Genomic DNA, 12,536 nt, shown 5'->3' with positions numbered 1-12,536 from the left:
GCTGAGGCATACAGAGCAGGAAGCTCCCAGGTTCAAGTGCCAATCTCTGATGAGTTAGCTGATTTTAAGCCAGTGGTGGTAGGTGGTCGCTTCACCTCGGGTTCTTTTATGCTAGAGAGGGGAAAAGTAGCCATGGGTCTGCTCCATATCACTATTCAGCAGCTCTTGCTGGAAGTGCACGCACATGGATGTGTGAGCACAGGCTTGGGCTTTGCTATGATGTCCCAGGAAATTATGGTGTAGCTTAAGTAATGGCGCAAGTAATTTAGGCCATAATTTCCCTTGTCTAAACTGTTGATTAAAATCAACGAGGGTCACAAATTTTAAAGGATAAAGATGACAATCTGTAACAGGGACATTTTGATTGTGTTTAATGTCACAGTATGTTGAAACTTGTATTTTAACTCCTTACATCACTCTTTTGGAAGTTACTCACAAAGTTACATTCATAAAGCAACTCTAGTCCTTCGAAACCATGACTCCAGCAACTTAAAGATGGATGTAACTCCAATAGTACATGTTCTAGCCATGCCTATAGGCCATTAGTACAGCCAGGAGCAAAGTTAAAATCATTATTAGAAAGAGATCCCAATGAGGCCACAACAATCTATCCAGGTTTATTTGTTTCCACACTTCACTGAGCTGTGAAGATAAAAATTGTGATATCAGCAAATCTGCATTAATCCAATGCTTCCAGTTAAATAATTTCACCCAATTTAATTAAAAGTACAGCACTGTTGTTAAAAGGGTTGCTAACAATTTTGTTTTGTTAAATTTTGTTCCATGAACTATGTACCTTTTGACCCCCCCCCCCCCCCCCCCCCCCAAAAAAAGTTCCTTATGCAGGATAGAGAACTAGAGATGTAGAGAGCGCTTTCCAGGTGTTACTATCAATGGTGGTTGAGTCTTAAGCTACCTAAATCTGACTCTCTAACACCGCCACGCCCCCCCGCCCCACCTGTTCACTTCTCTGTCTATCTTTTTAAATCTTACTCAAAACCCAATTTTTTTTCAAACCAAACTTCTGGCCTTACTTGCTACTCTCTTCCTCCATGGCTCACTATCTATTTCCATGACGAGGCACCTTTTCTTTTTACATTAACATTATATAAATGTAAGATGATACTTACATTGGCGTACGGAATAGAATGGCTGAAATTTATGGCTTCGAGCTTGCAAAGTGCAAGGAAGACTGGTATATATGCATCTGTACTAGTTTCTGCAGCCAAATCGTAGAATCTTTTGGCCAAGTGAAGATCCTAAAGAAGAGCATGTATAAAATTTTTTGAAATACTATTCAGATTCAGTTAAGAGCTACAAGATTTGGGGTGTAAATTACTGTAATGATTTATGAGGAAAGACTGGAGAAACTTAAGCTATTTTCAGCCTTGCAAAGAGGTGCTCTTGAGAGATACAATTGTAAAAAACAGATCCAGAACACAGTAAGATGAAAAGGCACAGGGTCAAACTAGTTTTAAAATTTTTTTATTTTCTATGTGTATTGATGTCAGGAGGATTTTGCTCAGATATAGTGATCAACACCAAGTATGGACGTTTGGGAAGAGTAGCGAAGATAAAAACCTTGGAATCATCAAAGAAACTTGGATCCTGTAATTGTGTGGGAGGGGTGCTGTACGGTCGTTCTGGATGGAAGAACTGAATTGCCGCCGCCTTACATTTCTTGTAAAAACAGCAACATTGTCAGAAATTAGTGATTTAAAAAAAGAGCGAGTAGGGAGATTTTAAATGATTATATATTAATGCTGAATCGTAGTGCTTACCCCCTGTAACAAAGAACTGACATTTTACAAGGGGATGTACCTTTATTAGGTGTGGAAAGAGCAAGCAACTGTCATGGGACTGCTGATAACCAAAATTTGTTCCTGTTTGGGAACCTGGGCTTAGTTTGAAATACAAACACCAGGACCAATGAGAAAGAAAGGTCAAGGCTATTCTTTCTCTTCCCATGTGAAATATTTCAATGAGTAGCCCAGATAATTGGTGGAGCAGTAAAGATTACCAACTCCAAACACCAGTTGGGGCTGTTATTTAAACATGCCTGCTATAAGAGTCCAGGGTTTATGGGTATAGGTTCCAAAATCCTTCAGTTTTCTTGACAAATTGCACATCAGCCTGACTTAGCAATTAAAGAAGGAACAGCTGTTACATTTCTGAGTCAAGATCCTGAAATTCCCAGCTGAATACTATTGTGGAAGCACCATCACTATGAGGTTCAAGGAGAAGGTCAATCACCACCTTCACAAGATAAATGCACCTTTGTTAGTGTCACCAATATCCTGACAACAACATTTAAAAAATCATACAATTTTGGAGGTCATATGAATCCCTCAACCAGGTTACAGCCTTCGACCCTAATGCATTATCTATATATATAAATGGGTACTTCTGTCTGCCATTCTGTCTGCCGAAAGTTACAGGGCGTACCTACGCGCGCGTTACCTCCAAAGAAAGCTTACGCTTCCGAGACGGTTTTAAGCGTATTTACGCCCGCGGTATCCCAAAAACCTTCAACGTTCCGCTCATTAGCATCTCATTATCCGCTCATTAGCGACAGAGTGACCTCGAGCTCGACCAATCGTACGCCGGGTTGCTGGCGTGTGCCGCCGGGCCAATCGGTGCGTGTGTGGCCGGGCTTTATCGTTCTGAACCGAGGTGAGTCGCCGCCATCTTAATTCCAAACTTTTCCTTTTTTCCCGCTTTCTGCGTCTTTAAAAAAAAAAAACGTTGCTTTTAAAACACATTGTTTTTCAAAAAAAATGATTTAGAAAGTAATTAACTTATCTAATGTCATTAATTTTCCTACCTTTCCCCGTTTTTCCAGGTAGGCCTAGAAGCCTCGGCGTCTCCTCCGCACCCACGCCCGAGCTAGGCACCTCCCGGCCCCACTCGAAGGCTGGAGGGCCGAGCCTCAGCCCAGCACCGCTAGGGTGTGCGCGCAGCAGGAGCTGAGACGCGCTGTCTCTCTCTGGCTGGCCGGGGGGCGGGGCTTGCTGAGCGTCCAGCGTTACCCTGGCAACCGGGTCCGCCGGACGTCTCGCACAGCCGCAATCGGTGGTCTTCACCTCGGGGGGGGGGGGGGGGGCCGGGCCGTGCGCGCAGCAGGAGCATCTGAGACTGGCTTGGTCAGTGTCACGGTTACCCTGGCAACCGGACCCCGCCGGCCGAGAGAGACGCCACGTCTCCGCTCCTGCTGCGCGCGCAATCGGCGGTCTTCACCTCGGGGGGCGACCCCCGCCCTCCCTCCCCTCCCTCTTCCCACTCCCCCCCCCCCCCCCCCCTCCCCCTCCCTTCCCCTCCCTCCCCCCGGCCCTCCCTTCCCCTCCCTCCCCCCGGCCCTCCCTCCCCTTCCCCTCCCCCTGCCCTCCCTTTCTTCCCCCCCAGTCGCTCGCTCTCTTTTCCCCCCCCACCAGTCGCTCGCTCTCTTCCCCCCCCAGTCGCTCGCTCTCTTCCCCCCCAGTCGCTCGCTCTCTTCCCCCCCAGTCGCTCGCTCTCTTCCCCCCCAGTCGCTCGCTCTCTTCCCCCCCAGTCGCTCGCTCTCTTCCCCCCCAGTCGCTCGCTCTCTTCCCCCCCCAGTCGCTCGCTCTCTTCCCCCCCCAGTCGCTCGCTCTCTTCCCCCCCACGCTCTCGCTCCGCTCTCTTCCCCCCCAGTCGCTCGCTCTCTTCCCCCCCAGTCGCTCGCTCTCTTCCCCCCCAGTCGCTCGCTCTCTTCCCCCCAGTCGCTCGCTCTCTTCCCCCCCAGTCGCTCGCTCTCTTCCCCCCCAGTCGCTCGCTCTCTTCCCCCCCAGTCGCTCGCTCTCTTCCCCCCCCAGTCGCTCGCTCTCTTCCCCCCCCAGTCGCTCGCTCTCTTCCCCCCCCAGTCGCTCGCTCTCTTCCCCCCCAGTCGCTCGCTCTCTTCCCCCCCCAGTCGCTCGCTCTCTTCCCCCCCAGTCGCTCGCTCTCTTCCCCCCCCAGTCGCTCGCTCTCTTCCCCCCCAGTCGCTCGCTCTCTTCCCCCCCAGTCGCTCGCTCTCTTCCCCCCCAGTCGCTCGCTCTCTTCCCCCCCAGTCGCTCGCTCTCTTCCCCCCCAGTCGCTCGCTCTCTTCCCCCCCAGTCGCTCGCTCTCTTCCCCCCCAGTCGCTCGCTCTCTTCCCCCCCCAGTCGCTCGCTCTCTTCCCCCCCAGTCGCTCGCTCTCTTCCCCCCCAGTCGCTCGCTCTCTTCCCCCCCAGTCGCTCGCTCTCTTCCCCCCCAGTCGCTCGCTCTCTTCCCCCCCCAGTCGCTCGCTCTCTTCCCCCCCCAGTCGCTCGCTCTCTTCCCCCCCCCAGTCGCTCGCTCTCTTCCCCCCCCCAGTCGCTCGCTCTCTTCCCCCCCAGTCGCTCGCTCTCTTCCCCCCCAGTCGCTCGCTCTCTTCCCCCCCAGTCGCTCGCTCTCTTCCCCCCCAGTCGCTCGCTCTCTTCCCCCCCAGTCGCTCGCTCTCTTCCCCCCCAGTCGCTCGCTCTCTTCCCCCCCAGTCGCTCGCTCTCTTCCCCCCCAGTCGCTCGCTCTCTTCCCCCCCCAGCCGCTCGCTCTCTTCCCCCCCAGCCGCTCGCTCTCTTCCCCCCCCAGCCGCTCGCTCTCTTCCCCCCCAGCCGCTCGCTCTCTTCCCCCCCCAGCCGCTCGCTCTCTTCCCCCCCCAGCCGCTCGCTCTCTTCCCCCCCCAGCCGCTCGCTCTCTTCCCCCCCCCAGCCGCTCGCTCTCTTCCCCCCCCAGCCGCTCGCTCTCTTCCCCCCCCAGCCGCTCGCTCTCTTCCCCCCCCAGCCGCTCGCTCTCTTCCCCCCCCAGCCGCTCGCTCTCTTCCCCCCCCAGCCGCTCGCTCTCTTCCCCCCCCAGCCGCTCGCTCTCTTCCCCCCCCAGCCGCTCGCTCTCTTCCCCCCCCAGCCGCTCGCTCTCTTCCCCCCCCAGCCGCTCGCTCTCTTCCCCCCCCAGCCGCTCGCTCTCTTCCCCCCCCAGCCGCTCGCTCTCTTCCCCCCCCAGCCGCTCGCTCTCTTCCCCCCCCAGCCGCTCGCTCTCTTCCCCCCCCAGCCGCTCGCTCTCTTCCCCCCCCAGCCGCTCGCTCTCTTCCCCCCCCAGCCGCTCGCTCTCTTCCCCCCCCAGCCGCTCGCTCTCTTCCCCCCCCAGCCGCTCGCTCTCTTCCCCCCCCAGCCGCTCGCTCTCTTCCCCCCCCAGCCGCTCGCTCTCTTCCCCCCCCAGCCGCTCGCTCTCTTCCCCCCCCAGCCGCTCGCTCTCTTCCCCCCCCAGCCGCTCGCTCTCTTCCCCCCCCAGCCGCTCGCTCTCTTCCCCCCCCAGCCGCTCGCTCTCTTCCCCCCCCAGCCGCTCGCTCTCTTCCCCCCCCAGCCGCTCGCTCTCTTCCCCCCCCCAGCCGCTCGCTCTCTTCCCCCCCCCAGCCGCTCGCTCTCTTCCCCCCCCAGCCGCTCGCTCTCTTCCCCCCCCAGCCGCTCGCTCTCTTCCCCCCCCAGCCGCTCGCTCTCTTCCCCCCCCAGCCGCTCGCTCTCTTCCCCCCCCAGCCGCTCGCTCTCTTCCCCCCCCAGCCGCTCGCTCTCTTCCCCCCCCCAGTCGCTCGCTCTCTTCCCCCCCCAGTCGCTCGCTCTCTTCCCCCCCCCAGTCGCTCGCTCTCTTCCCCCCCCCCAGTCGCTCGCTCTCTTCCCCCCCCAGTCGCTCGCTCTCTTCCCCCCCCCAGTCGCTCGCTCTCTTCCCCCCCCCAGTCGCTCGCTCTCTTCCCCCCCCCAGTCGCTCGCTCTCTTCCCCCCCCAGTCGCTCGCTCTCTTCCCCCCCCAGTCGCTCGCTCTCTTCCCCCCCCCCCCAGTCGCTCGCTCTCTTCCCCCCCCCCCCAGTCGCTCGCTCTCTTCCCCCCCCCCCCCCCCCCCCCCAGTCGCTCGCTCTCTTCCCCCCCCCCCCCCAGTCGCTCGCTCTCTTCCCCCCCCCCCCCCCAGTCGCTCGCTCTCTTCCCCCCCCCCCCCAGTCGCTCGCTCTCTTCCCCCCCCCCCCCCCAGTCGCTCGCTCTCGTTTCCCCCCCCCCCCCAGTCGCTCGCTCTCGTTTCCCCCCCCCCCCCAGTCGCTCGCTCTCGTTTCCCCCCCCCCCCCAGTCGCTCGCTCTCGTTTCCCCCCCCCCCCAGTCGCTCGCTCTCGTTTCCCCCCCCCCCAGTCGCTCGCTCTCGTTTCCCCCCCCCCCCAGTCGCTCGCTCTCGTTTCCCCCCCCCCCCAGTCGCTCGCTCATCCAACAACATGCCCTCAAAAGACCCTCGGCACCGCCGGGCACTTCAGCTGGTTCTTTTATAAAAGAGAACTTTTTGAAGAATCATTGTCATATATTCTGTTCTAATACAGTGTGAGAATTTCTTTTAAAGAGTTGCTTGTTAGATATTAATAACTTAAAATACGATCTAGTCAAAAAAAACAAAGTGTGTTTTCATTCTGGGAATATAAGTGACTGCTCCATACCTGCTCTGTGCCAAGACCATGTTCATACATGTACGCTAAATTGAACATAGCTTGTGCACTGTGTTGCTGTTCAGCAGCTGAACGATAGTGAATTGCAGCTGTTTCATAATCCACTTTTGTTCCATAACCATAGTAATAATAATCACCCAGTTTAATTCTGGCATATGAATAGCCTAGCAAGCAAAATAATGTTTTAAAATGCATTGAAGCATGACAATATTTCAACATAGGATGGCAAATAATTTGGAATCTAACGGACTGCTACACTTATCAAGCAGGATTCTTGAGGTTTTTAACATTTTCTAACAAAACATTATGGGTACCATATTGTTTACAAAACAATAATGAGTTTCATTTTCCTCTCTTTTACAATGTTAGTGAAAATCTAGGCCTGACTTGATGCAGTCAGATTACCCTATGTACCATAAACGTATTATCTGTATATATGGTGTGCCCGGGGCGGGGAGGGGGAGAAACCGCAGCAGGATGTCTGTTTATGCTAACAACAACTTGCATTTATATAGCGCCTTTAATGTAGTAAAACATCCCAAGGCGCTTCACAGGAACGTTATCAAACAGAATTTGACACCGAGCCACATAAAGAGGTATTAGGGCAGATAACCAAAAACTTGGGCAACGAGGTAGGTTTTCAGGAGCACCTTAAAGAAGGGGAGAGACTTAAGGAGGGAATGCCAGAGGCTAGGGCCCAGACAGCTGAAGGCATAACCATCAATGGTGGAGTGATTAAAATTGCCAGTTAACCATGACAGTTTCTACTGTACTTGGCGTGGGATAGGGGAAGAAGAGACGCTTATCCTGCAGTCAGCAGGCCAAGCAAACAAGGATAAGCATATGAATTTGGGAAGCACAAATCTTTGTGGTCCCACAAACTACTATTCCAGAAAACTAAATGTAGTGGGCATAACCAGAACACATGTAGTCACCTCCCCACCCAACATTATCTGACAGAGAAGAACTAAATATGTGGGATACGGTACAATCTACAATTTTTGTGTCGTTCTGTAAATGGAGATTGAACATACTCATTTACAACTGAATATCACTTTAAATATTGAGACACTTAAATGAAGTTCTCTGATAAACACAAGGCTGAATAGGAGGTGATAATGAAAATGACGGGAAATGCGTAACACCTTTACCAGTTAACTGCTTACAATGGAATTTACAAGTTTGTCAGAAATAGAAGTATGTGCAAAGTCTATTAATCCAAAGGGTTTTGTGTATTGGCAATATGTGAAATAAATTGACCCATAACGGGTGAATTTTCCGTTTACATGCTGATGGGCTTTCTCAGTGAGATTTCCAACTTCTGCACAGTTTTGTACTTGCATCCACTAGGAACTGGGTTGAGAAGTTGAATTTAGCGAGCAAGCACTGAGTGCGAGTCAGCAGAGAGTGCTGAGAGTTTGGGTAAGTGTGAGAGTTCTTTAATAGTTATTTCTCTAAATCATTCTTGATAAGATTACTTAAGCAGTTTAAGTAAAGGGGAAACGTTAAATATTTGGGATTCTGTTGGTTTAAGAAGAGTAAAACAAGGTTACACTGCAGTAGGAGTAAATTGGCACAGCAGGCACTGGAAACCAGTTTTCTAACCAATCAGCAGGGGTGACTCTTGGCTGTAAACAAACCATCAGTATAAAAAGACCAGTGCTAGCACTGAGTGCGAGTCAGCAGAGAGTGCTGTGAGTTTAGGTAAGTGTGAGTTAGGGTAAGTGGGGTGTTAGGTGCTCTTTTCAAACTTTAACTCTGTGGGTTGTAGTTAATAAGGCCTTTCTGGTGCAGAGTGACTGTTGGTAAACCATTTAACTGGTGTAACTAGAGGGATTGATTTAATTTAAATCCAATTAATTAAAGGGGATACTAGCATCTAAAATCGGGCAGAGGGTGTCCATAACTAACAATAAAAAATTTAATTAATTACATAGAATGGAGCAGGTGATGTGTTACTGTTGCGAGATGTGGGAGCCGGTGGACCCCATTGAGGCTCACGGTGATTACGTCTGTGACAAGTGTCTGCTGCTACAGGAACTCCAGCTCTGTGTTGATCAGCTGGAGTCTGAGCTTCAGACACTGTGACACATCAGGGAGGGGGGAGAAGTACCTGGACTCTGTGTTTCAGGAGGTGGTCACACCTATGAAGTTAATTAATTCAGATGTAGCCCATGGTCAGGGACAGGACGGTGTGACTACGAGTGAGGCAGGTACGGGGATCCAGGAGGTAGTGTTGGAGGAGCCGTAGCCCTTGCTCTTGTCCAACAGGTTCGAGGTTCTTACTCCCTGTGGGGACAGGAGCAGGGACTGCAGGGAGGATGAGCAACCTGGCCACAGCACCGTCGAACGGGGGGCAATTCAAGAGGGGGGAGTAAATAGAAATGTTGTAGTGGTAGGGGATAGTATTATTAGGGGGATAGATAGAGTTCTCTGCAGCCGAGAGCGAGAGCCCCGAAGGCTGTGTTGCCTACCCGGTGCCAGGGTTAAGGACATCTCCTCTGGGCTGGAAAGAAACTTGCAGTGGGAGCGGGTGGATCCAGTTGTCATGGTCCATGTTGGTACAAACGACGTAGATAGGACTAGGAAGCCGGTTCTGTTAAAGGAGTATGAGCAGCTAGGGGTCAAATTAAAAAACAGAACCTCAAGGGTAATAATCTCTGAATTATTACCTGAGCCATGAGCGAATTTGGCTGGGACAAATAAAATTAGAGAGTTAAATGCGTGGCTCAAAGACTGGTGTGGGAGAAATGGGTTTTGCTTCCTGGGACACTGGCACCACTACTAGGGCAGGAGGGAGCTGTTCCGTTGGGACGGGCTTCACTTGGCCAGTGCTGGGACTAGAGTCCTGGTGGATCATATAACTAGGGCTGTAGAGAGGGCTTTAAACTAACTAGTGTGGGGGGGAGGTTCCGAGATAGCAAATAATAAAAATGACAACAGAGAAGGTCATAGACTTAGGTAGCAGTGGGGAAATTAAAAACCAGAGCGTGTCAGGAAGGGGCAGAAGGTATGGAGTAAAAGGTAAAGTAATAAAAAGGGCAAAAGCAGGAACTAAGTGTCACAAAACATATTTGAAAGTTCTCTATCTGAATGCACGTAGCATTCGTAACAAAATAGACGAGTTAATGGCACAAATAACTACATATGGGTATGATCTTGTGGCCATTACAGAAACATGGCTGCAGGGTGACAATGCCTGGGAATTAAACATACCAGGTTATTTAACGATCAAGAAGGACAGACAGGAAGGAAGGGGAGCTGGGGTGGCTATGTTAATAAAGGAAGGAATCACTGTAATACAGAGAAATGATATTGGGTCAAAAGATCAGGATAATGAAACAGTTTGGGTGGAGATAAGGAATAATAAGGGGAAAAAAAACACTAGTGGGCGTAGTCTATCGGCCTCCGAACAGTTGCAACTCTGTTGGACGGAGTATCAATCAGGAAATAGTTGAGGCTTAAAATAAGGGAACATCTATAATTATGGGGGATTTTAACTATCATATTAATTGGACAAATCAAATTGGGCAGGGCTGCCTTGAGGATGAGTTCATTGAGTGTATTAGGGATGGGTTTCTTCAGCAGTATGTAACTGAACCGACCAGGGGGCAGGCAACCTTAGATCTGGTCCTGTGTAACGAGACAGGATTAATTAAAAATGTCCTAGTAAAGGATCCCCTTGGAATGAGTGACCGTAACATGGTTGAATTCCATATTCAATTAGAGGGTGAGAAGGTTGGATCTCAAACAAGCATGCTAAGCTTGAATAAAGGAGACTATGAAGGTATGAGAGCGGAATTGAGCAGAGTGGATTGGGAAAATAGATTAAAAGGTAAGACGATATATGATCAGTGGTGTGCATTTAAGGAGTTATTTTACAACTTCCAAAAAATTCCACTGAGAAGAAAAGGGTGTAAAAGAAAAGACAGCCATCCGTGGCTAAGTAAAGAAATTAAGGATAGTATTCGACTAAAAACAAGGGCATATAAGGTAGCCAAATCTAGTGGGAGGATAGAGGATTGGGAAAACTTTAAAAGACAGCAAAAAATAACAAAAAGATTGATTAAGAAAGGGAAGATAGATTATGAAAGTAAATTAGCAAAAAATATAAAAACAGATAGTAAGAGTTTTTATAGTTATATAAAAAGAAAAAGGGTGGCTAAAGTAAATGTTGGTCCCTTAGAGGATGAGACCGGGAAATTAATGGTGGGAAATATGGAGATGGCAAAAACACTGAATGAATATTTTGTATCAGTCTTTACAGTAGAGGACACTAAGAATATCCCAACACTGGACAAACGGGGGGCTATAGGGGGGGGAGGAGCTAAACACGATCAAAATCACTAAGGAAGTGGTACTCGGTAAAATAATGGGACTCGAGGCAGATAAATCACCTGGACCTGATGGCTTGCATCCTAGGGTCTTGAGGGAAGTGGCGGTAGGGATTGTGGATGCATTAGTAATAATTTTCCAAAACTCCCTGGACTCAGCAAAGGTCCCAGCAGACTGGAAAACTGCTAATGTAACACCCTTATTTAAAAAGGGCAGTAGACAGAAGGCTGGAAACTATAGACCGGTTAGCCTAACATCTGTGGTTGGTAAAATGTTAGTCGATTATTAAGGAGACAGTAACAGGACATTTGGATAATAATTTAATAGGACAAAGTCAGCATAGTTTTATGAAGGGGAAGTCATGTTTGACAAATTTGCTGGAGTTCTTTGAGGAAGTAACATATAGGGTGGATAAAGGGGAACCAGTGGACGTAGTGTATTTAAACTTGCAAAAGGCATTTGACAAAGTGCCACACAAAAGATTATTGCTTAAGATAAAAAATCACGGGATTGGGGGTAATATTCTGGCATGGATAGAGGATTGGCTATCTAACAGAAGGCAGAGAGTTGGGATAAATGGTTCATTCTCGGACTGGCAATCAGTAACTAGTGGTGTTCCGCAGGGGTCAGTGCTGGGTCCCCAACTCTTTGCAATCTATATTAACGATTTGGAGGAGGGGACCGAGTGTAACATATCAAAGTTTGCAGATGATACTAAGATGGGAGGGAAAGTAGTGAGTGAGGAGGACATAAAAAACCTGCAAGGGGACATCGACAGGCTAAGTAAGTGGGCAGAGATTTGGCAGATGGAATACAATACTGGAAAGTGTGAGGCTATGCACTTTGGCAGGAAAAATCGTAGAGCAAGTTATTATCTTAATGGCAAGAAACTGGAAAGTACTGAAGTACAAAGGGATCTGGGGGTCCTGGTGCACGAAACTCAAAAGGTTAGTATGCAGGTGCAGCAAGTGATTAAGAAGGCCAATGGAATGTTGGCTTTCATTGCTAGGGGGACAGAATATAAAAATAGGGAGGTATTGCTTCAGTTGTACAAGGTATTGGTGAGACTGCACCTGGAATACTGCATACAGTTTTGGTGTCCATACTTAAGAAAAGACATACTTGCTCTCGAGTCAGTACAAAGAAGGTTCACTCGGTTAATCCCGGGGATGAGGGGATGGACATATGAGGAGAGGTTGAGTAGATTGGGACTCTACTCATTGGAGTTCAGAAGAATGAGAGGCGATCTTATTGAAACATATAAGATTGTGAAGGGGTTGGATCGGGTGGATGCGGGGAGGATGTTCCCGATTGGCGGTTAGGAGTGTTACAATGCAGGTACACCTGCGATTCTTTACATTGTGAATTCCTGATGTCAATCATGTCATCATGACAAGGCCAGGCACTTTCCCAAAGGGAGGAAGAGTCACCCTGAGCCACTGGCACATCTAGTATTTGATTGCAAAACAAATATTGACAGATTCCTGGGAGCAGGTCACTGCCTCCTGGGTAAGGTATAGTGTATGGTGTGGGGATTCCTAGAAGAAGGAGAAATAAGATAAAATTATTTTAAAAAAATACAAAATACCCAAACCAAAAGATTTTAAAATATTCCATCCTGCATAGCTGCCACCATAAATTCTCCATGTATGGAAATAGATTGTGTCTGCCCTTTACTTTGACCCCGAGGGACTGGGCTGCAGGAAGGTGGAGTTGTT

General features: G+C 50.0%; 1 protein-coding gene across 5 annotated transcripts in view; it reads right to left on the bottom strand.

The window, feature by feature from the left end:
- Positions 1–356: 356 nt before the first annotated feature.
- Positions 357–12,536, bottom strand: part of LOC147121422 (protein sel-1 homolog 1-like) — a 112,665-nt gene continuing 100,485 nt past the window's right edge. For 4 of the 5 annotated variants that reach the window (XM_085981650.1, XM_085981652.1, XM_085981651.1 and 1 more), the window contains 3 exons: positions 6,475–6,647; positions 1,131–1,259; positions 357–642 (listed from right to left, as the gene is read on the bottom strand). In XM_085981650.1, coding sequence (XP_085837776.1) covers positions 523–642; positions 1,131–1,259; positions 6,475–6,647 — 422 coding nt within the window. In that variant the 3' untranslated portion in view covers positions 357–522. Of the gene's footprint in view, positions 643–1,130; positions 1,260–1,334; positions 1,681–6,474; positions 6,648–12,536 lie in introns of those variants that run through there. The other variant, XM_085981653.1, reaches the window with a different exon arrangement.

This window comes from Somniosus microcephalus, chromosome 3 (assembly GCF_052327205.1).
Source record: "Somniosus microcephalus isolate GS21.2 chromosome 3, FLI_Smic_1.0, whole genome shotgun sequence".
Classification (NCBI taxonomy): domain Eukaryota; kingdom Metazoa; phylum Chordata; class Chondrichthyes; order Squaliformes; family Somniosidae; genus Somniosus; species Somniosus microcephalus.
Note: the sequence above shows the minus strand (reverse complement) of the source record. Positions and strands in the feature narration are given on the sequence as shown.